The sequence below is a fragment of the Pseudorca crassidens genome, chromosome X (assembly GCF_039906515.1).
Source record: "Pseudorca crassidens isolate mPseCra1 chromosome X, mPseCra1.hap1, whole genome shotgun sequence".
NCBI lineage: Eukaryota > Metazoa > Chordata > Mammalia > Artiodactyla > Delphinidae > Pseudorca > Pseudorca crassidens.
The window spans coordinates 15754451-15781196 of record NC_090317.1 but is presented as its reverse complement, the minus strand read 5'-3'; the positions used below and the strand labels follow the sequence as shown (position 1 = coordinate 15781196).

Sequence of the window (26746 nt, the reverse complement as noted above, 5' to 3'; positions counted from 1 at the left end):
CATTCAGCTCTAAGGGCTATGATTCACAGAGCACTTCATGTTTCACATAATAATAACAAAAGCCACTTTGTTGTTGATCATTTAAACTCTGACAAAACACAGGAATACAAAATCCTTTCATACTGAAGTAAGATTCCCATAGTGCCATGAAAATAACCGAGTAGGAAATTTAACAGGACATTATGCCTAAGCAAGCATTATTTAGGAAAAGGGAGAAAATAGTGAAATACATTAAACTTATTTAAGCCTGAAGCCAACAGTTTAGGCAATTGTTTGGCAAAAATAAACTCTTAAACTGAGGTACAAGAAGAGGTTTCTGTCCTCCATTCTATGTATCAACTGCTAAATTTACCATTTGACTTATAGATCATAATCTCCAGTAAAGTTTAATCCATTAAAATAAAAAACACACATAAATGCAGTTAGCTATTATTTGTTACATATGCCAGGCCTACAAGCACTAAAAAATGAACGGTCAATATTTTTCTTTTGTGAAAAGTAAGTTTTCAATTCAGGCCTTCAGATTTCTAAGACCAGGATAAGGTTTGAATATTTTTAACACCTCTTTCTCATTCACTTTTGCCTGGGTGAAATACTGGCTTGAATTGCTCTTAGGAAGATTCACAAAATGCCACGCTTTTTCCATTCTGGGAGCATGGGAAAGAGTTTCTGCCGTGGCAAGCCAAGGTCAGAGCGAGCGCAAGAATTTCCACTGTCTGTGCTTTCTGCATAAAAACACCAGCAAGTCCTTTTTCTGGAAGGTAAAACTAGATGTATCACTTCTAAAACGTACAAGATAAAAATGGTGACAGACAGAAAGGCAGATCGGCTCATTCCCTCCACAGCCAGAAGAGAAAGAAAGCCAAGCTCTCCAAAAGCTACATCTTGCATAATTTCTGTTGTCCTGACCATGTTCTTGGCAACCTGTGATCTGTGGAAATTCTTCTAAAGGGCAAAATCAATTATTCAGTGACATAAGAGTAATGACTCCATCTACTGACATTATCTTGCTTTGCTTAGCGAGAGGTTTAAAATATAAATCTTACTTGTTATTGGACTGCAGGGGTCTTAAGTAAGTAACAAGAAGAGACTGAAGTTCTTTAGCATACTCTTTTTCAGTGTCCAAGATATTCTGTAACACCTATGGAGAAACAAAGGTCAAGGTATTGTAACTGTCAGAAAAGTCCAAGGTAAAATGGAGCTTTAGATCTTTTAACCAAATTATCAGGAAAAAAAAGTCCTATTTATTCAGCTACACTGTAAGTAAGGAGCACAAAATCTGTAAACTACTCTAGTTTACTAGAGTAAACTACTAATCTAGTAAACTACTCTAATAATTGCATGACAACTGGTTATACTGCATAACTCATACGAACACATTTTTTCAGAATTACCCATAATTGGAGGGGCCTTGCCATTTACACAGTACTACTCAGAATGCTTTCATGTGCTTTAAATCATTTTATCCTCAGCAAAGGTCTCAGCTAACAAAGGATCATCATTCCCATTTTATGGATGAGGAAATTGAGACCAGCTACCTCAAGACATAGAGATTCAGTGTCAGGATAATTTCATGATAACTGATGTCAAACATCAAAAAAGATTTTTTTATATTATGTTCTTGAGAAAATCTTTAGGTGACAAAATCTGAGGACACTGAATTTTTAAGCAGTTAAAGCTGGCTTTTTAATAAAGGTAAAAAGTGCTAGTATGAACATTGCAAAGAGAAAAAGAAGCTGAAATGTGAGGAATTTAACAAGGAAAATGATGCTTACCAGTATTATTAATGTAGTCAAATGAAAATCCTGTCGGCAAAACAACCAATGTACAGGTCCGTAACTTCTCTGCCCCCACCAACCCGGGGTCACACCTCATTTCCCAGCCTCTTCTGGAGGCAGCTATAACCTTCATTCTAGGCTCCTAGAGATCACCAAGTTAATATTTTGGTGTATTTTCTCTCATATCTCCTAATCCATTCAACACAAATTTACTGAGTGCCTCCTTAGTGCCAAAGGCCATGCCTGTCCTTAGGGAGTTTCTACTCTGTCTTCAGAGGGAGCCATTAAACACGGGCTCACAAGACAATGTGAAGCATTCTTAGCCAGGAGAAGCCCCTTAGCCTACCAATATGCCAGACATATACTCACAAGACAGTGCATGATGATCTGCTATTGACAGGTGGAGTGGACAAAGCAACTGGAGGTCCAGGTAGCTGTGGGTTTTTTAGGAAACAACTGGACTGGAAGGTGGTCATCCAGGCTCTGCTACCAACGGACAGGTTGCTTCAGTTTTAAGGCTCATCTCAGATTATGACATCTCACCTACCTCAGGGACCATTGTGAAGAGGTAAGTGTGAGACACTGTACAGGTAGGTGCTGGGTGAGCTGGGAAACAGTCCCTCCAATTTAAGGGGTTAAAAAAGGTTTCTCAATGGCAGCACTATTGATATTTCAGAGCAGATAGCTCTTTGTTGTGAGCAGATGCCCTGTGCACTGTAGAATGTTTAACAACATCCCTAGCATCTACCCACCAGATGTCAGTTGCATGCCACCCCCTACCCCATTATGACAACCAAAAATGTGTCCAGACATTGCCAGATGTCACCTGAAGGGCAATATCACTCCTAGTTGACAAGGACATAGGCCACAGGGTGGCTTCAAAAGCTAGGGCTTAAGTTGTAGCCCCTCCTCCCAGCCACTCATGTCTACTTTCAGTTTCTCTATTCCTCAGGGAGGAATGCCTACTCTCTAAAGGTGTAAGTGTAAATTTAAGGGCCTGGAGGTACCAGTGCTCTGTGAAATTAATCCAGGAATGGAACAGAAATGTTACCCCTATAGAAAGTCGAAGCACAACAAAGGAAATTAGAAACTATCTTGAGATGAATAAAAAAGAAAACACAACATCAAAACTTATGGGATGAAGTTCAAGCAGTTCTTAGAGACTGTAAATAGCTGTAAATGCCTACATCAAAAAGAAGAAAGAGGACTTCTGGTTTCCAGTCCAGCATTTAAGGCATTTGGAAGTCATCACTCCATCCTAAAAGCAAGTAAACAGTTGAACAACTAGAAAAAAACTTTGCTTACATCTGTCAGGGAATTGAGGTCACAGGCAAAAATGGTACACTTAAAATTGGAGAGACAGACAGGCAGATAGAGAATCATAACTTGCTGGACCAGAAGACCATGAGCAGAAGCCTCCGTGGGAAGTGGTATCAGGGTAGGAAAACCTGAACTGTAATTGATGAATTGCTGGGGGCTCAGTGCAGAAACACCTGAGAGTTAAAAACTCTAGGGGGGGGCTTCCCTGGTGGCGCAGTGGTTGAGAATCCGCCTGCTGACGCAGGGGACGCGGGTTCGTGCCCCGGTCCGGGAAGATCCCACATGCCGCGGAGCGGCTGGGTCCGTGAGCCATGGCCGCTGAGCGTGTGCTCCGCAACGGGAGAGGCCACAGCAGTGAGAGGCCCGCATACCACCAAAAAAAAAAAAAAAAAAACAAAACTCTAGGGGGTCCAGTCACAGAGGAGCACACCCACACTTCTGTGACGTTTACCTCCAGAAGCTGTACCAGGTCATCACAATGAAGATAGGAGGAAAATCTCCCTTGTGCTTCAGGAGAGGGAAGGGAAAAGTAGCCATTTTGAAATTTACCAGAGCATTCTGTTCTTCATAACAAGGTCTGCCCTCAAGAAAGTATTTTACCAAACCCTAACCTATTGGGGTTTTATCAGAGCCTAATATACCCAGGGGAAGAGAAATACCCTACTCCAGCTCCCTCCAGCCTTCCTGTCCTATCTAAGGGAGGGGAAAAAAGACTGAGAAACACTGCTGCAGTTCACAATCTAGGGACATAAGCTCACCAAAAGCCTGAGACCTAATCATAGGACTTGAGAACACTTCCCCTGACCCCATACCTTACCACCATATTACTAAAGGCCTATTTACTGCAGTTCCTCTTACCTAGTACATCACATCTGGCTTCCAACAAAAAATTACAAGGCATATGAAAAGGTAAAAAAACACAGTTTGAAGAGACAGAGCAAACATTAGAACCACAATCAGATATGGTAGGAATATTGGAATTATCAGACCAGGATTTTAATATAACAATGATTAATATGCTATGGGCTCGAATGGAAAAAGTAGACAACATGCAAGAACAGATGGGTATTGTAAGCAGGAATAAATACTGAGAAGGAATAAAAATGAAATGCTAGAGATCAAAAACACTCTAATAGAAATGAAGAATGCCTTTGATGGGCTTGTTAGTAAACTGGACCACTGAAGATAGAAGCTCTGGGCTTGAGGATGTGCCAATAGAAACTTTCAAAACTGAAAAGCAAACAGAAAAAAACCCTGAAAAATGGAACAAAATATCTAAGAACTGTGGGACAACATCTAAAGGTGTAACCTATGTGTGATGAGAATACCAGAAGGAGAATAAAGAGAGAAAGGTACAGAAGAAATATTTGAAACGACAATGACTAAGAATTTCCCCAAATTAATGTCAGACACCAAGCCACAGATCCAGGAAGCTCAGAGAAAACCCAGCAAGATAAATGCCCCCCCTGCAAAATGTCCCCTAAGCACACCATATTCAAACTCCAGAAAAATCAAAGATAAAGAAAAAAAATCTTGAAAAAAAGCCAGAGGATAAAAATACTTTACCTATAGAGAAGTTAAGATAAGAACTATACGTGACTTGTCAGAAAGCATACAAGCAAGAGTAGAGTGGTGTAAAATATTTAAAGTGTTGGGGAAAAAAAACCCCACCAACCTGGAATTCTGTACCTTGTGAAATTTTCCTTCAAAAGTCAAGCAAAAATAGACTTTCTAGGACAAACAAAAATTGAGGGAATTTTCTGGCCAGCAGACCTGCTTTGCAAAAAGTGGGTTTTTTTTTTTTTTAAAGTTCAGAGAGGGACTTCCCTGGTGGTCCAGTGGCTAAGACTCTGTGCTCCCAATGCAGGGGGCCCAGGTTCAATCCCTGGTCAGGGAACTAGATCCCACATGCTGCAACTAAGAGTTCGCATGCCACAACGAAGATCCCGCCTGCTGCAACTAAGACGCAGCGCAGCCAAATAAATAAATATTTAAAATTTTTAAAAATAAAAAAAATTAAGTTCGGGTGGGATAGGGAGGGTGGGAGGCAGATGCAAGAGGGAGGGGATATGGGGATATAAGTATACGTATAGCTGATTCACTTTGTTATACAGCAGAAACTAACAGAACAATGTAAAGCAATTACACTCCAATAAAGATGTTAAAAAAATAAAATAAAAAATAAAGATCAGAGAGAAAGAAGATGTTATAGGTTAGAAACAGATCTACATAAAGAAAGAAAGCATGAAAGAAGGAATAAGTGAAGATCAAATAAAAACTTATTTTTCTGTAAATCAACTATACCTCAATAAAAAACTTTTATTTTTCTTCTTAATTGATCAAACAGATAACAGTTTGTTCAAAATAATAATAGAAACAATGTATTAGATTATATATATATATATATAAAATGCTTATGTGTGCTTATGTATAAGTGAAATGAATGACAGCAATGATACAAGGGATAGGAAGGAGGGATTAGGAACACTTTGTTATTGTAAAGTACTTGCACTTGTACCTGTGAAGCAATACAGTGTTATTTGAAAGTGGACTTGGACTAGTTCTAAATGTATATTGCAAACTCTAGGGCAATCACTAAAAAAGTAAAAAAAAAAATTCTAAAACTACACAAGCTACCAAAACTGACTCACAAAGAGGTAGAAAATCTGAATATCTCTATAACAAGTAAAGAGATTGAATTAATATTCAAAACAACTTCCCATAAGTTAAAGCCCAGGATGAGATTGCTTTATTGATTAATTCTACCAAAAATTTAAAGAATTCACATCAATCCTTCACAAACACTTAAAATCCTGGCAAAGAATAGTGTACAAAGTTAGAGTGTATACTTCTCAATTTCAAAACTTACTAAAAAGCTTCAGTAACAAGACAGTTTAGTACTGGTATAAAATAGATATATAGACCAATGGAATAGAATTGAGAGTCCAGAAATGAACTCATGGTGAACTTATTTTTGACAAGAGTGCTGTGAACTTCCAATAAGGAAAGAGTAGTCTTTTCAAAAAATGGTTCTGGCTAAATGGGAAAAGAATTTGATAAAGAATAGATACATGTATATGTATAATTGAATCACTTTGCTGTACACTTGAAACTAACACAACATTGTTAATCAACTATACTCCAACACAAAATAAAAAGTTTAAAAAAAGGTATATAAAAAGTGGTGCTGGGACTTCCCTGGTGGTGCAGTGGTTGGGAATCCACCTGCCAATGCAGGGGACACAGGTTCAATCCCTGGTCCAGGAAGATCTCACATGCTGCAGAGCAACTAAGCCCATGCGCCACAACTACTGAGCCTGTGCTCTAGAGCTTGTGAGCCACAACTACTGAACCCGTGTGCCACAACTACTGAAGCCCACGCGCCTAGAGCCCGTGCTCCGCAACAAGAGAAGCCACCGCAACGAGAAGCCCAGGCACCGCAAAGAAGAGTAGCCTGCACTCTCCGCAACTAAAGAAGGCCCGTGCACAGCAACAAAGACCCAACGTAGCCAAAAATAAATTAAATAAATAAAAACAACCAAAAAACAAAAACAAAAAACACATGTACCCTTTGATTGTGCAATCCCTCTTTAAAGAAAAAAAAAGTGGTGCTGGGACCACTGAATAACTACATACAAAGAAAGAATTACTCCTACTTCACACCATATACAAAAATTAACTCAAAATGGATTCAAGAGTTAAAACTACAAAACTCTTAGAAGAAAACAGAGGAGGAAATCTTCCTGATCTTGAATTCAGCAATGGATTCTTGGATGACACCAAAAGCACAAGCAACAAGAGAAAAAACAGATAAACTGAAATTCATGAAAATTGAAAACTTTTATGTATCACAGGACATTATCAAGAAAGTAAAAAGACAACCCACAGAATGGGGAAAATATCTACAAATCATATATTTGAAAAGGTTCTACTATTCAGAATATATAAAGGACTCTTACAACTCAACAATAATCAGTTAAAAGTTGGCCAAGGATTTAAATAGACATTTCTCCAAAGAAGATATACAAATGGCCAATAAGCACATAAAAAGATACTCAACATAGTTAACCACTAGGGAAATGCTAATCAAAACCACAATACTACTTCACACTCATTAGGGTGGCTATAATAAAAAGAAAAAAATAGAAAGAACAAGTGTTGGTGAGGGTGTGGAGAAACTGGGACCCTCATACATTGCTGGTGGGAAGATCAAAAATTGTAACTGCTGTGGAAAAGTTTGGCAGTTCCTCAAAAAGTTAGACATAGAGTTATTATATGACCCAGTAATTCCACTCCTAGAGAAATGAAAACATATGTCTGTGCAAAAATTTGCACATCAATTTTCACAGCAGCATTATAAATAATAACCAAAAAGTGGAAATAATCCAAAGGTCCATAAACAAAACCTGGTATATATCCATAATATGGAAGATTTAATCCGTCATTAAAAGCAATGAAGGGACTTCCCTGGTGGTCCAGTGGTTAAGAATCCGCCTTCCAATGCAGGGGACACAGGCTCGATCCCTGGTCGGGAAACTAAGATCCCACATGCTGCGGGGCAGCTAAGCCTGTGCACTCTAGAGCCTGCACACCACAACTAAAGAGCCCGCGCACTGCAACTACGAGCCTGCATACCACAACGAAGATCCCGTATGCCACAACTAAAACCCGACACAGGCAAATAAATTAATTAATTAAAAAAATACTTTCCTTCTTTAAGAAAAAAAAATGAAGTACTGATACATTCTACAACATGGATGAACCTTGACAATACTATGCTAAAAAAGAAGTCAAACACAAAAGAACAGATATTGTATGATTCAATTTATATGAAACATCCAGGATAGGGAAGACCCATAGAGATGGAAAGTCGATTAGTGGTTGTCAAGGGCTGGAGGGAGTGACTACAAACGGGTACAGGGTTTCTTACTGAGGTGATGAAAATGCTGGAAAGTAAGATGGTGGTGATCATCACACAACTCTGTTAATTTACTAAAAATCAGTGAATTGTACACTTTAAAGTGGCGATTTTTGTGCTGTGTGAATTATGTGTCATTATAGTTGTTATTTTAAAGTCAAAGCACAAATTTCTCATCTGTTAATAGAAACTTTTCTGTTTTTTCTCTGACTCCAAGTCCTCATCCAGTAGTGTCCTTCCAAACTCAAATGTGTCCATTGTTAGCAGTCTCTGCCCAGCTGGGCTGCTGTTCATTGCAATGTGTTAAATAATCATTTATACTCATGCTCAGCACTAGGATTCATTTTTTTATTCTTAAAAATGGAGAGAGCTGCACTAGAATTCAACAGTACCACATTTTATTAAGAGGTAAAACTCATAGGCAGACTACCGTTTTAGCAACATTTGTCTACAGTATTTGTATTGGAGGAAAAAGAGGATGGTGGCCTGGCTTCCCACTTATATTCAGGAGAGAATGAAGTCATCTCATCATCTCCTTTGTTCACATTTTTCTAAAGAGACCATGTCTGGTAATGAGCCATCTCACATCCTCAACCTTGCTTTCAAGCACTGTTGTCTGTAACTGTCACACTACCCAAAGTATAATGTCCATTGAAAAAAAAGAAAAACAAAACAAAACAGTCATTGCCTGAGGGAATTTTTAAATTAGAAAATTCACGGACATTATTTATATCACAAAATGTGATTTTTAAGACAATTAAACATCACTGCTTTAATTCCATGGTTGCTATAATTCAACATTCCTCCCCCCATTGAAACAGTTTTATTATTTTAACTTCCTTTAAAATGCTATCACAGGTAGTTCCTTTAAGAGAAAGCACTAAGATGTTGCAAGAAAGGTGCGAACTGTCCTGCTCCAGGGGATTTAATTGCTAGGCGAAGCAGCACACTTTCTAAGGGTTCCATCTGTGCTGGAACCACTCATATGGGACAAACGGAGGTAGGAAGGCAGACACTCCCTGCTGCCTTTGAGTAAGTTCTGGAGAGCTGAATGGAAACATACACTAAACTCATATTGTTGCAAGTCTTGAGGGTGGCTAAATGCTGACTTTACAAGCTAAATTGACACAGGTGATTAATGAGTCCTTCATTAAATAATGCAAAATTTGTTTGAATGATGAGGTACTAAATTGCATTGCCCTTGCTGTGGTTTGATTAGTAGAAATGCTCATCAGGGTGGATGCCTGGGATTCTCTCCCAAATTCACTTGGCTTTTTATTGCTTTCCTCAATCTCAGAAGACCAACTGATGAACTGCGGAGACTGGTTCTTTATTTTTCAGGCCACAGGGCATCTACTGTAAAAGGATAAAAAGGGAAGCAGACAGAGAAGGCTATGTGTTCCCAAACAGAAGGCCTCAGTGGTGAGTCAGAACGCAAACAGTTTGGCAGGCCAACCAACTTCAGAGCAGTACAATCTGATCGAGATGAAATCCACTCAAATACTAAAATGGACTGTGTCCAGACATTGCCTTTGCCTCTCTGACTCCATCTTCACAAGGACAACAGAGTATCCTTTTGCTCAATTAACCTCTGACTAAATTCAGAATAAAACAGATGGTGAGAAGCCATAGAAAAAAGAGGTGGAGGCCTTTTGTACCTCCGTCCTGGGCTATTGATTTTCCAGTAAAATATATTTCCTCCATTTCCTGGAAAGGCTTTAGACTGAGTTCATTTTTATAACTCTGTTTTCCATAAGGGAACAAGTCATATAAGTCTGAAGAAATTATTTTAAGAGGCTAAAATGCATAAACAAAAGCTGGAAACAGAGATACACCCCATGATAAAGGAAGATTATAATGGCCCCAGGAAACCTTAATCTAAGCAAAACCATCATATTATAGGAATTCTGAGATAAGTATGATGCCTGCAAAAATGGGTTCATGCTGGTAAACTCCTAGGAGATGGGTAAAGGTAATACACTACGGTATTTATGTCATATTTGACGTATATGGCAGAAGAGCTCGCCGGTTTACATTCAAGTGCAGTGATCAATTTCACCCCTCCAGGTCCTTGGTTTTCACAAAACAAGCAGCACTCTTGCCCTGTTATGGACAGATTCTGCAAAACAGAGATGGACTCTGAAAACTCTTGTCACCTCCCTGACCTCAGATGGAAGATATGGATGAGTTAGGCAGGAAATGGGTAGGTAAAAAAGAATAGGGGATATAGAGAAGGAATAACTGGATAGATGTGTAAGGTAGTTTAGGCTGGTGGTTTTAAAAAAGGGAGGGTGCACAGAGGTTTTTTAGGGCAGTGAAATTACTCTGAACAACACTGTAATGGTGGATACGTGTCATTATACATTTATCCAAACCCATAGAATGTCCAACACCAAGAGTGAATGGTAATGTAAACTCTGGACTTTGGTGCTAATGATGGGTCAATGTAGGTTCATCAATTGTCACAAATGTCTCACGCTGGTGGGAGATGCTGATCCTGGGGGAGCCTGTGCATGTGTGTGGGTAGGTGGTATACAGGACATCTCCAACCTTTGGATCAATTTTGCTGTGAACCTAGAACTGCTCTAAAAAATAAAGTTTCTTTTAGAAGGGCAGATAAGCACTAGAAACGCAGAGAAAATTCAGGGTGGGAGCAAGTGGGTAAATAGATGAGTGAGAGAGAAAAGGGGGGTAAACAGAAGATGGGTGGCAGAAGCAAGAACTACAGGAGGCTTCCTGGGATTCTGATGTGATTGAACGGGTTTCAGATTTCTTCCCACCTTTCCGACCGCACGGAGGTTCTGGTAAGACATCTGCCACACGTTACAATAAAGGAGAAGAAAGTTAGAAAAAATAAATAATACTAGCCCTTACTGATTATATTTTCCTATTTGGATGTAGGGAAATGTCACCTCTCACTCTGCAGCTAGATGCTCATCCCCAGAGTTCAGTACAGGCAGACCTCGTTTTATTGCGTTTTGCTTTATTGCGCTTCACGGATATTGTGGGTTTTCCACAAATGGAAGGTTTGTGGCAACCCTGCATCAAGCAAGTCTATTGGCGCCGTTTTTCCAACAGCATTTGCTCACTTCATGTCTCTGTGTCACTTTTGGTAATTCTCGCAATACCCCAAACCTTTTCATTATTATTATATTTGTTATGTGACCAGTGATCTTTGATGTGACTATTGCAAAAAGATTACAACTCGCTGAAGGCTCAGATGTTGGCGAGCATTTTTTAGCAATAAAATTTTTTTAAATAAGGTGTGTCCATTGTTTTTTAAGACAATGCCATTGCACACTTAACAGACTACAGTAAAGTGTAAACATAACTTTTATATGCACTGGGAAAACAAACAACTCATGTAACTCGCTTTATTGTGATGGTCTGGAACTGAACTGGCAATACCTTTGAGGTGTGCCTATATTAGGATTATTGTGAGTCTGGCCTATTTGTGGCAGCACGAGGGACTGCATTCTTACATTGGGCTGCACCAGTTGCAATAAATAAGAATTTCACCCTCCGAGAGGCATTTTGATGGGGATAGAAGAGAACGCAGTCCATTCTGTGACCTGCAGGGACGGACTGCAGGCACGCACATTCTTGCCTGGATGAATGTGCTCACAGGGTTCCCCCTGCCTGATTTCCCTTCCAGCTCTTCTCTGCTTATCTAAGTCCTGACATGGCATCAATCCTCTCTCCCATTCAACCTTTCCCTTTATTGGTTCTCAAATTTTAGTTTAGTGAGTATCAGCTCACCTCGGGGGGGATGGAGAGAAGGGGGCTGAGGGGGTGTTAAAAATGCTGTTTCCTGGGACCTATTGCCAGAGATTCTGATGTAACAAGCCAGATGTGGAGACCAGATATCTGCAGTTTTAACAGTCTCCCTGGGGGCTTTCAAATGCAAAAGATCCCCCAACCACATTTGGAGCAACTCATTTTAGGACAGTTTATAACTTGACATCACTGTCTGCCACGTGGCTTATACCATCATGTCTGTCCTGTCTTCCCAGTGAGACCATGGGTGCCAAGACCTAAGCACTGCATGCAAATTAAGCCTGACAACTAAGCTACATAGATTCCTCTTTCTTTTCTTTTCTTTTTTTTAGTTTTATTGAGGTCTAATTGACAAATAAAAATTGTATATATTCAAGGTATACAACTTGATATTTTGATATATGTATACACTGTGAAATGATCACTACAATCAAGCTAATTAACACATCCATCACCTCTCATAGTTACCATTTTCTATTGTTGTGCTTATTATTAATTTTTTAATCCCTCCTGGCATGTAACATCAACTTACAATAGGCAAAGAGAGCCAATGAGAAGATTATTAGAAAAATAATTCAGAGAAAATGATATGCTTTTCCTCAGTAGTAAGAGAAGTTTAACAAATGGCAGTGAATTCTGAGGACAATGAAGGAAGCAAGGTCAGGAGCAGCAAAAGCCTCTAGGCTGCCATGTCCCTAAAGGATGAGCTAAACTCTCATTCAAAACAACGGGCCAGGAGAGGCCAAGCCTCAGTTAGATGCATTAAACATGCCCCTCTGAAGAAGGCAGGAAGGAAGGAAACTACTTTTTGACATGTACTGTTTACATCATCATTCAGTGCTAAATATTTTGTATTTCGTTGATGACTTCCTTTTAATCCAAGGTTTTTTGAGCTTTAAAAAAAAAAAGCCTCATGGCAGATGCAGGTCTGAGTTGGGTACCCCATGCCACTCGTGATGACACCGGAGAACTTCTAAACATTTCAAAACTGATGTGCCACCAGAAGCATATCGAGGCCTAAATGGGGCTGAAATCAGCAGACAATCCCTTGGAAACCTGAAAAAGGGGAGAGAACGTCTGCAGACTTGCAAATTCCAAGAGGTCTCTATCCTGCCCAAGTTTACAGGATACGACAGTTAATTTTATGTGTCAACTTGTCTGGGTCACGAGGTGCCCAGATTAAATAATATTTCTGGGCATGTCTGTGAGGGTGTTTCCAGATGAGATGAGCCTTTGAATCAGTAGCCTGAGTAAAGCAGATTGCCCTCCCCAATATGTGTAGGCATCATCCAATCTGTTGAGGGCCCATATAGAACAAAAAGGTGGAGGAAGGGAGAATATGCTCACTCTGCCTGACTTCTTGAGCTGGGACATCAGTCCTCTACCCAAGGACTGGAATTTACACCATTAGCTCTCCTGGTTCTCAGGCCTGTGGACTTGTACCGAACTATACCACCATCTGTCCTGGGTCTTCAGCTTACACATGGCAGATCGTGGGACTTCTCAGCCTCCATAATCACGGGAGCCAATTACTTACAGTAAATCTCTTTATATGGATCCTGTTGGTTCTGTCTCTCTGGAGAACCCTGACTAATACACATGACCAAAATAAAGGAAGCATTTGGACTAGCAAGGACTCGCTGAATGCAAGAGCATAAGAACAGGTCTGGTCAGCGACAGTATTGTCAGGGTCTGAGAATAGAAAAATCTCCATGAAGGAGAAATAATGAAGAATACATAATTTCTGTTTAAAATACACACACACACACACACACACACACACGTCATAGGCAATATATATGTATATATGTGCACACGTGTGCACACACGCGCACACGCACACACACAGACATCTACCTCAAAGAAAGATTGTCATGAGATTCACCAAGATGTTAATAGTGATCATCTCTGAGTGGTGGGATTACAGGTGATATTTATTTTCTTCTTTATACTTTTCCTGAACTGTCTGACTTTTTTAAAATCATTGTTTACATAATGTTATGTAGTCAGAAAAGAAATACTTCCTGTTTTAAAAAAAATGAAGTAAAAATTAGTCACTACTGCCCTTATAGTACTAGCAACAGATAATGTCTACAATTACTGACTCTTAGAGAGGATAAGAGTTAATATAAGATCATATGGGAAATAAAATTTGTTACATTTTTACCAAAGAAAAAAAGATCAGATGCGGACGTCTTACATGTGGGTGAACTTGATTTTCCAGGTCTCCAAATACTGTGGGTGAGCTAGAATTATTTTGGTTTGTCTAAGGTATTCAACACAGATTGGGAGGGCAATCAGAACACTCAGAACATATTTTGAATTAGTTGCTGCTAAAAATTTGCCTAAATACTCAAAAATGTGAATTAGAAAAAAACACCAACAATCAACCCAAATCCCTTCACATTCATATCTAGTTACAACAACATGTCTAACTGGTCTCAATAATTCAGCAATATTTACACCACAGCTCTACAGTTCCTTCCCAGGCCATCGTGGGCTCTCCAAGACCTTCTGTTTTATTAAGTTTGGTTTGAGACAAAATCTATCAAAATTTAAATACATATATATATATTTTGGCTCAACAATTTAACTTCTAGGAATCCACCTCACAGATCTTTTTTTTTTTCACCTCACAGATCTTTATATACTTTGCCAAAGTTACACACACAGGATGTTCACTGCAGAATTGTTTATAATTGCGAGGAACCAGAAATAATGTACATGAACTCCAACAGGAGATGGGTGATAGAAACTACAGTACAGGGGCTTCCCTGGTGGCACAGTGGTTGAGAATCCGCCTGCCAATGCAGGGCACATGGGTTCGAGCCCTGGTCCAGGAAGATCCCACATGCCACGGAGCAACTAAGCCCATGTGCCACAACTACTGAGCCTGCACTCTAGAGCCCACAAGGCACAACTACTGAGCCCGCATGCTGCAACTACTGAAGCCCGCACACCCTAGAGCCCGTGCTCCACAACAAGAGAAGCCACCACAGTGAGAAGCCCATGCACCGCAACAAAGAGTAGCCCCCGCTCGCCATGACTACAGAAAGCCCGCGGGCAGCAAAAAGACTCAACACAGCCAAAAATAAAATTAATTAAAAAATAAAAGAGAAACTACAGTACGTCCAGAGTTGGTATATAGTATATATGGGGTTTACATAACGCCCATAAGAATCACAGAGGTTAGTCTGCCTTGGATAATCCCAGCATTTTAAATTGGTAGACTCAGCAGAGGCAGAGAGAGACTGAAAGCAGAGCGATGGTGTGCTCCAGGTCCGCAGGGAGAAGCAGCTACGGTAACACTTTCACCTACCATTTGACTGTGCCCTTCTGTTAAAAATTAAATCCTTGGGGGTCGCCTGGAAGCTAAAAGTGGTCAGAACCAGAGGCAGGGGGGAATTATGTGAAGGTGGTCAAAAGGTACAAACTTGCAGTTTTAAGACAAATAAGTACTAGGGATGTAATGTACAACATGATAAATACAATTGACTCTGTTGTATGCTCTTCATGACAGTTGTTGAGAGTAAATCCTGAGGAGTTCTCATCACAAGGAAAACATTTTTTTTTATTTTTTAAATTTTGTAACTCTATGAGATGATGGATATTCAATGACTGATTGGGGTCATCATTTCATGATGTATGTAAGTCACATCAGTATGCTGTACACCTTAAACTTACACAGTGCTGCATGTCAATTATATGTCAATAAAACTGGAAGAAAAAAAGGAAATAGAAGGTAAATAAATAATTGAAAATGATATAATGTTAAGTGACAACTCAGGACACAAATTGTGTATATAGTATGATTGCAACTATGTAATGATATATAGCTATATAGGTGTAGGAAAAAAAGGCATCAAAATACTGCCAGTTTAAAAAGAAAAAGTGATCAGGGATGAAGAGAGAAGGGAGCCTAGCTCTGTTGGGTAACGTTTTAACCTCGGAAATGTAAGAGGAAGAACAGTGACAAAATTATCTCCTATGATTATTGTCCAGGTTACCTATGAAGCTCTTACTTGATTCTTCATGCCAACTACTGTTCATGTCATCATTACAGAGCAAATGCACTGAAGAATGAAATTCCATTTTTTGAAACCAAATGTATAGAGAGATTTAAAAACTGTTTAGGGACTTCCCTGTCAGTCCAGTGATTAGGACTCCACACTTCTACTGCAGGGGGCACGGGTTCGATCCCTGGTCGGGGAACTAAGATCCCACAAGCCGTGTGGTGCGGCCAAAAATAAAATAAAATTTAAAAATAAAAATAAAAACTGTTTATCCATGGACACATGAAAGGAGCACATAGTACAAATGCACATAGAGCATTGGGTGAAAAGTGAAACTGTATTTCAGCTGTGATGGGGAAGATGACAGGGATGCTAGACAGGGAGACTTAGAGGTCATGATGACTTGACCTTTTCATTGCTGACTGGGCCAAGTCTGGAAAGGAGACATGGAGGAAAGCAGAGAGTAGATTAAGGAAAAGGATACGATTTCTTTTTCAAATGGGAACTTATTTTGAGTATTGCACATGCCCTATTTATAGCTAATATATTTTGACATATCTGTGCTCAAGCCAGAGCCATCTCATTCCTCCCTCTGTGCCAAAGGGCAGTCTTCCCTTTGGGCTCTCCTCAAGAACAAGGTTGATAATATTTCAGAGGCTATCGTAACTGGTTAATTGATTCTAAAATAAAATCACAGTATGCAATCACTTAAAACGTATTGCATTAGAGGAACTTGGGAATTCACCTCCTAACTATCTGGTAAGGCTAGATCTAACTGCTAAATTTCCCCATAATGTCTACATATTAGCTGATTTCTCTTTTGCTGCAGTTTAGTAGACCTTGCTCTGAACCTTTGTGCTACCCTTGAATTTCTCAGTACAGTGGTTGTAAAACTTCTAGACATCTGTAACAAGCCTACAAATAAAAGAGCTCCACTGTCATTAGTGGAGACCCTTGCAATGCAACTTTCTCCAGTCTTCCACTGGTGTCGCCTCAACACATCAGGGGTTCTCCATGTAGAGAGTCAAGAAAATTTTTGTTCATCATCTGAACACTCACCACAGTATAATAATTCTTGGTAAGTGGAGTAGTTTCAAATCCTTTCACAGCCTTGGGGGAGAGAGGTCTCTCTGTGAAAAAGACATTTAAATTATGTTAATATTATACAGGTGTAAGATGAACAGTTTATAACATAGGGCAACTAACATACTATAAATATTGTCAAGTGGAAGGCTCAGTGGAAATGTACATTCCCAAATAAGTGAAAGTATAATCTTACTAAACTACAGCTGGTCAAGCTAGAGGTTTTTTTTTTGTTTTTTGTTTGTTTTTTGCGGTACGCGGGCTTCTCACTGTTGTGGCCTCTTCCGTTGCGGAGCACAGGCTCCAGACGCGCAGGCTCAGCGGCCATGGCTCACGGGCCCAGCTGCTCTGCGGCATGTCGGATCTTCCCGGACCGGGGCACGAACCCGTGTCCCCTGCATCGGCAGGCGGACTCTCAACCACTGCGTCACCAGGGAAGCCCTAGACTTTCTTAATGACAGGGTCAAGGCAAGAATTTCAGTTCCAGTTTGGGCTGTTTCTTCACTCCAGTCTGCCTCTCCATTCAACTTATTCAAAACAGATAAGCAAAGCCAATGCTAACCAAATATGTATATTTGTATCTTGTATATGTATAACAAATATGTATATTTGTATCTTGCAACTTACTATACAAGAATAATAGCAGCCATCCTTTCTTAGGGCTGTCTATTGTGCCAAAACCAAAATAATCAGAATCTTGAATACACTGAAAACTAGCAGAAAATTCTTCTTTTATGTATCATTTTAATATCATTATACTGTGCTATAAAAAGATGCCTTTCTTTTACAAAGTTCATCTTACCCATACATACACTAATATGTATAAAATAGATAACTAATAAGAACCTGCTATATAAAAAATAAATAAAATAAAATTCAAAAAAAAGAAGCCATTTAGGTTATAGGTTCTCACTACACCTAATACCCTCTCTGAATTTTGCAAAGTGGTATTACTCAGGTACCAAGGGCCTAGAGAAGAAAGAAGATTTGGGAGAATATGCAGCATGTCCCTGCCTCTATACAAGACTTCTTGGTTTCACAGCCAAACACTAAGCTGCTTTAACACCCCCTAAGATTTTATGAGATAATTCAAATAATTTTAGTGCCACATCTCTATATGTGGTTTCTGATGAGTTCTATGAGTACGTAAACACACACTTCTGTCATACAGTATTTAAAGAAATATAGTTTATATAATAAATACTATATCTAGTACAATAACCCACAATTTTATTAGAACTGAAAATCCTAAACAGACCTGACTGGTTTTCAGAATATCCTATGCTAGCCCCTCTCAAACACCACAGTACTCTGTGGCATATATTTACACTCTAAATGAAATAAATTTAGGGGCTTCCCTGGTGGCGCACTGGTTAAGAATCCTCCTGCCAATGCAGGGGACATGGGTTCGAGCCCTGGTCCGGGAAAATCCCACATGCCGCAGACCAAATAAGCCCGTGTGCCACAACTACTGAGCCTGTGCTCTAGAGCTCGTGAGTCACAACTGCTGAGCCCACGTGCCACAACTACTGAAGCCCGTGCGCCTAGAGCCCTGCTACACAACAAGAGAAGCCACCGCAATGAGAAGCCCACGCACCGCAACGAAAAGTAGGCCCGGCTTCCGGGAAGATGGCGGAAGAGTAAGACGCGGAGATCACCTTCCTCCCCACAGATACACCAGAAATACATCTACACGTGGAACAACTCCTACAGAACACCTACTGAACGCTGGAAGAGACCTCAGACCTCCCAAAAGGCAAGAAACTCCCCACGTACCTGGGTAGGGCAAAAGAAAAAAGAAAAAACAGAGACAAAAGAATAGGGACGGCACCTGCACCAGTGGGAGGGAGCTGTGAAGGTGGAAAGATTTCCACACACTAGAAGCCCCTTCGCAGTTGGAGACTGCGGGTGGCGGAGGGGGAAAGCTTCGGAGCCCTGGAGGAGAGCACAGCCACAAGGGTGCGGAGGGCAAAGCGGAGAGATTCCCGCACAGAGGATCGGTGCCGACCGGCACTCACCAGCCTGGGAGGCTTGTCTGCTCACCCGCCGGGGCGGGCGGGGCTGCAAGCTGAGGCTCGGGCTTCGGTCGGAGCGCAGGGAAAGGACTGGGGTTGGCGGCGTGAACACAGCCTGAAGGGGTTAGTGCGCCTCGGCTGGCCGGGAGGGAGTCCGGGGAAAAGTCTGGACCTGCCGAAAAGGCAAGAGACTTTTTCTTCCCTCTTTGTTTCCTGGTGCGCGAGCAGAGGGGATTAAGAGTGCTGCTTAAAGGAGCTCGAGAGACGGGCGCGAGCCACGGCTAAAAGCGCGGACCCCAGAGACGGGCATGAGATGCTAAGGCTGCTGCTGCCGCCACCAAGAAGCCTGTGTGCGAGCACAGGTCACTCTCCACACCCCCCTTCCGGGAGCCTGTGCAGCCCCCCACTGCCAGGGTCCCGGGATCCAGGGACAACTTACCCGGGAGAACGCACGGCTCACCTCAGGCTGGTGCAACGTCACGCCGGCCTCTGCCGCCGCAGGCCCGCCCCGCACTCCGTGCCCCTCCCTCCCCCCCGCCCTGAGTGAGCCAGAGCCCCCGAATCAGCGGCTCCTTTAACCCCATCCTGTCTGAGCAAAAAACAGACGCCCTCCAGCGACCTACACGCACAGGCGGGGCCAAATCGAAAGCTGAGCCCCGGAAGGTGTGGGAACAAAGAAGAGAAAGGGAAATCTCTCCCAGCAGCCGCAGAAGCAGCGGATTAAAGCTCCACAATCAACTTGATGTCTGTGGAATACATCAATACAAAACGAATCATCCCAAATTGAGGACGTGGACTTTGAGAGCAAGATTTATGCTGTATAGCTTTGCTTCCACCAGTTGTCCTAGGGTTCTATCCGTCCGTTTTTTTTTGTTTGTTTGTTTCTTTGTTTTTGTTCTTTTTTCTTAATAATTATGTTTTTATTTTAATAACTTTATTATATTTTATCTTACTTTATTTTATTTTACTTTATCTTCTTTCTTTCTTTCTTTTTTCCTCCTTCCCTCCTTCCTTCCTTCCTCCCTCCCTCCCTCCTTTCTTTCTTTCTACTTCTACTAATTCTTTCTTTCTACTTTTTCTACCTTTTATTCTGAGCCGTGTGGATGAAAGGCTCTTGGTGCTGCAGCAAGGAGTCAGTGCTGTGCCTCTGAGGTGGGAGAGCCAACTTCAGGACACTGGTCCACAAGAGACCTCCCAGCTCTACATAATATCAAATGGTGAAAATCTCCCAGAGATCTCCATCTCAACACCAGCACCCAGCTTCACTCAATGAACAGCAAGCTACAGTGCTGGACATCCTATGCCAAACAACTAGCAAGACAGGAACACAACTGCACCCATTAGCAGAGAGGCTGCCCAAAATCATAATAAGTCCACAGACACCCCAAAACACACCACCAGATGTGAACCTGCCCACCAGAAAGACAAGATTCAGCCTCATGCACCAGAACACAGGCACTAGTCCCTTCCACCAGGAAGCCTACACAACCCACTGAACCAAACTTAGCCACTGGGGACAGACACCAAAAACAACGGGAACTGCAAGCCTGCAGCCTGCAAAAACGAGACCCCAAACACAGTAAGATAAGCAAAATAAGAAGACAGAAAAACACACAACAGACGAAGGAGCAAGATAAAAACCCACCAGACCTAACAAATGAAGAGGAAATAGGCAGTCTACCTGAAAAAGAATTCAGAATAATGATAGTAAAGATGATCCAAAATCTTGGAAATAGAATGGACAAAATGCAAGAAACATTTAAAAAGGACCTAGAAGAACTAAAGCTGAAACAAACAATGATGAACAACACAATAAATGAAATAAAAAATACTCTACATGGGATCAATAGCAGAATAACTGAGGCAGAAGAATGGATAAGTGACCTGGAAGATAAAATAGTGGAAATAACTACTGCAGAGCAGAATAAAGAAAAAAGAATGAAAAGAACTGAGGACAGTCTCAGAGACCTCTGGGACAACATTAAACGCACCAACATTCGAATTATAGGGGTTCCAGAAGAAGAAGAGAAAAAGAAAGGGACTGAGAAGATATTTGAAGAGATTGTAGTTGAAAACTTCCCTAATATGGGAAAGGAAATAGTTAATCAAGTCCAGGAAGCACAGAGAGTCCCATACAGCATAAACCCAAGGAGAAATATGCCAAGACACATATTAATCAAACTGTCAAAAATTAAATACAAAGAAAACATATTAAAAGCAGCAAGGGAAAAACAACAAATAACACACAAGGGAATCCCTATAAGGTTAACAGCTGATCTTTCAGCAGAAACTCTGCAAGCCAGAAGGGAGTGGCAGGACATATTTAAAGTGATGAAGGAGAAAAACCTGCAACCAAGATTACTCTACCCAGCAAGGATCTCATTCAGATTTGATGGAGAAATTAAAACCTTTACAAACAAGCAAAAGCTGAGAGAGTTCAGCACCACCAAACCAGCTTTACAACAACTGCTAAAGGAACTTCTCTAGGCAAGAAACACAAAAGAAGGAAAAGACCTACAATAACGAACCCAAAACAGTTAAGAAAATGGGAATAGGAACATACATATCGATAATTACCTTAAATGTAAATGGATTAAATGATCCCACCAAAAGACACAGATTGGCTGAATGGATACAAAAACAAGACCCATATATTTGCTGTCTACAAGAGACCCACTTCAGACCTAGAGACACATACAGACTGAAAGTAAGGGGATGCAAAAAGATATTTCATGCAAATGGAAACCAAAAGAAAGATGGAGTAGCAATTCTCATATCAGACAAAATAGACTTTAAAATAAAGACTATTTGAAGAGACAAAGAAGGACACTACATAATGATCAAGGGATCGATCCAAGAAGAAGATATAATAATTGTAAATATTTATGCACCCAACATAGGAGCACCTCAATACATAAGGCAAATACTAACAGCCATAAAAGGGGAAATCGACAGTAACACATTCATAGTAGGGGACTTTAACACCCCACTTTCACCAATGGACAGATCATCCAAAATGAAAATAAATAAGGAAATACAAGCTTTAAATGATACATTAAACAAGATGGACTTAATTGGTATTTATAGGACATTCCATCCAAAAACAACAGAATACACATTTTTCTCAAGTGCTCATGGAACATTCTCCAGGATAGATCATATCTTGGGTCACAAATCAAGCCTTGGTAAATTTAAGAAAATTGAAATTGTTTCAAGTATCTTTTCTGACCACAATGCTATGAGACTAGATATCAATTACAGGAAAAGATCTATAAAAAATACAAACACATGGAGGCTGAACAATACACTACTTCATAACGAAGTGATCACTGAAGAAATCAAAGAGGAAATAAAAAAATACCTAGAAACAAATGACAATGGAGACACGACGACCCAAAATCTATGGGATGCAGCAAAAGCAGTTCTAAGAGGGAAGTTTATAGCAATACAATCCTACCTTAAGAAACAGGAAACATCTCGAATAAACAACCTAACCTTGCACCTAAAGCAATTAGAAAAAGAAGAACAAAAAAACCCCAAAGTTAGCAGAAGGAAAGAAATCATAAAAATCAGATCAGAAATAAATGAAAAAGAACTGAAGGAAATGATAGCAAAGATCAATAAATCTAAAAGCTGGTTCTTTGAGAAGATAAACAAAATTGATAAACCATTAGCCAGACTCATCGAGAAAAAAAGGTAGAAGACTCAAATAGAATTAGAAATGAAAAAGGAGAAGTAACAACGGACACTGCAGAAATACAAAAGATCACGAGAGATTACTACAAGCAACTCTATGCCAATAAAATGGACAACCTGGAAGAAATGGACAAATTCTTAGAAATGCACAATGTGCCAAGATTGAATCAGGAAGAAACAGAAAATATGAACAGACCAATCACAAGCACTGAAATTGAAACTGTGATTAAAACTCTTCCAACAAACAAAAGCCCAGAACCAGATGGCTTCACAGGCGAATTCTATCAAACATTTAGAGAAGAGCTAACACCTATCCTTCTCAAACTCTTCCAAAATATAGCAGAGGGAGGAACACTCCCAAACTCATTCTACGAGGCCACCATCACCTTGATACCAAAAACAGACAAGGATGTCACAAAGAAAGAAAACTACAGGCCAATATCACTGATGAACATAGATACAAAAATCCTCAAAAAAATACTAGCAAACAGAATCCAACAGCACATTAAAAGGGTCATACACCATGATCAAGTGGGCTTTATTCCAGGAATGCAAGGATTCTTCAATATACGCAAAACAATCAATGTGATAAATCATATTAACAAATTGAAGGAGAAAAACCATATGATCATCTCAATAGATGCAGAGAAAGCTTTCGACAAAATTCAACACCCATTTATGATAAAAACCCTGCAGAAAGTAGGCATAGAGGGAACTTACCTCAACATAATAAAGGCCATATATGACAAACCCACAGCCAACATCATCCTCAATGGTGAAAAACTGAAAGCATTTCCACTAAGATCAGGAAGAACACAAGGTTGCCCACTCTCACCACTATTATTCAACATAGTTTTGGAAGTTTTAGCCACATCAATCAGAGAAGAAAAGGAAATAAAAGGAATGCAAATCGGAAAAGAAGAAGTAAAGCTGTCACTGTTTGCAGATGACATGATACTATACATAGAGAATCCTAAAGATGCTACCAGAAAACTACTAGAACTAATCAATGAATTTGGTAAAGTAGCAGGATACAAAATGAATGCACAGAAATCTCTGGCATTCCTATACACTAGTGATGAAAAATCTGAAAGTGAAATCAAGAAAACACTCCCGTTTACCATTGCAACAAAAAGAATATCTAGGAATAAACCTACCTAAGGAGACAAAAGACCTGTATGCAGAAAATTATAAGACGATGATGAAAGAAATTAAGATGATACAAATAGATGGAGAGATATACCATGTTCTTGGATTGGAAGAATCAACATTGTGAAAATGACTCTACTACCCAAAGTAATCTACAGATTCAATGCAATCCCTATCAAACTACCACTGGTATTTTTCACAGAACTAGAAAAAAATTTTTCACAATTTGTATGGAAACACAAAAGACCCCGAATAGCCAAAGCAATCTTGAGAACGATAAACAGAGCTGGAGGAATCAGGCTCCCTGACTTCAGACTATACTACAAAGCTACAGTAATCAAGACAGTATGGTACTGGCACAAAAACAGAAAGATAGATCAATGGAACAGGATAGAAAGCCCAGAGATAAACCCACGCACATATGGTCACCTTATTTTGATAAAGGAGGCAGGAATGTACAGTGGAGAAAAGACAGCCTCTTCAATAAGTGGTGCTGGGAAAACTGGACAGGTACATGTAAAAGTATGAGATTTGATCACTCCCTAACACCATACACAAAAATAAGCTCAAAATGGATTAAAGACCTAAATGTAAGGCCAGAAACTATCAAACTCTTAGAGGAAAACAAAGGCAGAACACTCTATGACATAAATCACAGTAAGATCCTTTTTGACCCACCGCCTAGAGAAATGGAAATAAAAACAAAAATAAACAAATGGGACCTAATGAAACTTCAAAGCTTTTGCACAGCAAAGGAAACCATAAACAAGACCAAAAGACAACCCTCAGAATGGGAGAAAATATTTGCAAATGAAGCAACTGACAAAGGATTAATTTCCAAAATTTACAAGCAGCTCATGCAGCTCAATAACAAAAAACCAAACAACCCAATCCCAAAATGGGCAGAAGACCTAAATAGACACTTCTCCAAAGAAGATATACAGACTGCCAACAAACACATGAAAGAATGCTCAACTTCATTAATCATTAGAGAAATGCAAATCAAAACTACAAGGAGATATCATCTCACACCAGTCAGAATGGCCATCATCAAAAAATCTAGAAATAATAAATGCTGGAGAGGGTGTGGAGAAAAGGGAACCCTTTTGCACTGTTGGTGGGAATGTAAATTGATACAGCCACTATGGAGAACAGTATGGAGGTTCCTTAAAAAACTACAAATAGAACTACCATATGACCCAGGAATCCCACTACTGGGCATATACCCTGAGAAAACCATAATTCAAAAAGAGTCATGTACCAAAATGTTCATTGCAGCTCTATTTACAGTAGCCCGGAGATGGAAACAACCTAAGTGTCCATCATCGGATGAATGGATAAAGAAGACGTGGCACATATATACAATGGAATATTACTCAGCCATAAAAAGAAACGAAATTGAGCTATTTGTAATGAGGTGGATGGACCAAGAGTCTGTCCTGCAGAGTGAAGTAAGTCAGAAAGGGAAAGACACATACCATATGCTAACATATATATATGGAATTTAAGAAAAAAAATGTCATGAAGAACCTAGGGGTAAGACAGGAATAAAGACACAGACCTACTAGAGAATGGACTTGAGGATATGGGGAGGGGGAAGGGTAAGCTGTGACAAAGTGAGAGAGTGGCATTGACATATATACACTAGCTATCTATTTTATATCTATATAAAATAGATAGCTAGTGGGTAGCAGCTGCATAGCACAGGAAGATCAGCTCAGTGCTTTGTGACCGCCTGGAGGGGTGGGATAGGGAGGGTGGGAGGGAGGGAGATGCAAGAGGGAAGAGATATTGGAACATATGTATATGTATAACTGATTCACTTTGTTATAAAGCAGAAACTAACACAGCATTGTAAAGCAATTATATTCCAATAAAGATATTTTAAAAAAAGAAAAAAGAAATGTAGCCCCCACTAGCTGCAACTAGAGAAAGCCCGCATGCAGCAACGAAAACCCAACATAGCCAAAAATAAATAAATAAAATCTATTAAAAAGAAAAGAAACCACTTAATAAAAATACAAGACAGCGATCATAAATGTTTAACAGTGTCACTACAGACTGTCTTCCCTACCCTCATTTTTTTTTGCTTTGCTTCATTTTGTTTTATGTTCCATTTTTATCTTGCTATATTGTATGCTGCTTTAAACTCTTTCTGGGGACTTCCCTGGTGGCGCAGTGGTTAAGAATCCACCTGCCAATGCAGGGGACATGGGTTCGAGCCGTGGTTCGGCAAGATCCCACATGCCGCAGAGCAACTAAACCCGTGCGCCACAACTCCTGAGCCTGCACTCTAGAGGTCGCAAGCCACAACTACCAAGCCCGTGTGCCACAACTACTGAAGTCCATGTGCATAGAGCCTGTGCTCTGCAACAAGAGAAGCCACTGCAATGAGAAGCCACGCTCCACAACAAAGAGAAGCCCCCGCTCGCTGCAACTAGAGAGAGCCCACACGCAGCAACGAAGAACGAATGCAGCCAAATAAATAAATAAAATTAATTAATTTTAAGAAACCAACTCTTTCTGATGTATGGTGGAGTATAAATAACCAAATATTATCATCAGGACTTGATTTTTTTCTTTTTAAAAACAATATTTTCTAGTTTTATATCTATTACATTCCTACCCTAAAAAATGCAAAATATAGAAAAGAAAAACCAAAAATTAACCCATCACCCAGAGCTAACCATCATCCAGAGTAACATTTTGAAGTACGTCTTCCCATTCTTTTTTTTTTGCTATTAAAATAGATTTTTTTTATTGGGGTATAGTTGTTTTACAATGTTGTGTTAGTTTCTACTGTACAGCAAAGTGAAGTAGAGTTCCCCGTGCTATACAGCAGGTTCTCGTTAGTTATCTATTTTATACATATTAGTGTTCCCATTCTTTTTATACATGTGTTTGTGAACACACACACACAAACACCCATAGATCTTTCTTACTTCACCTACAGCTTTGTAATCCTCCTATGACAACATTATTTCATGAACATTTAAC

General features: G+C 40.0%; 1 protein-coding gene across 14 annotated transcripts in view; it reads right to left on the bottom strand.

The window, feature by feature from the left end:
- ARHGEF6 (Rac/Cdc42 guanine nucleotide exchange factor 6) overlaps nt 1-26746 on the bottom strand; it is a 119114-nt gene that overhangs the window by 45857 nt on the left and 46511 nt on the right. For all 14 annotated transcript variants that reach the window (XM_067723840.1, XM_067723847.1, XM_067723841.1 and 11 more), the window contains 2 exons: nt 16866-16936; nt 1047-1141 (listed from right to left, as the gene is read on the bottom strand). In XM_067723840.1, the coding sequence (XP_067579941.1) occupies nt 1047-1141; nt 16866-16936 (166 nt within the window). The remainder of the gene's footprint in view (nt 1-1046; nt 1142-16865; nt 16937-26746) is intronic.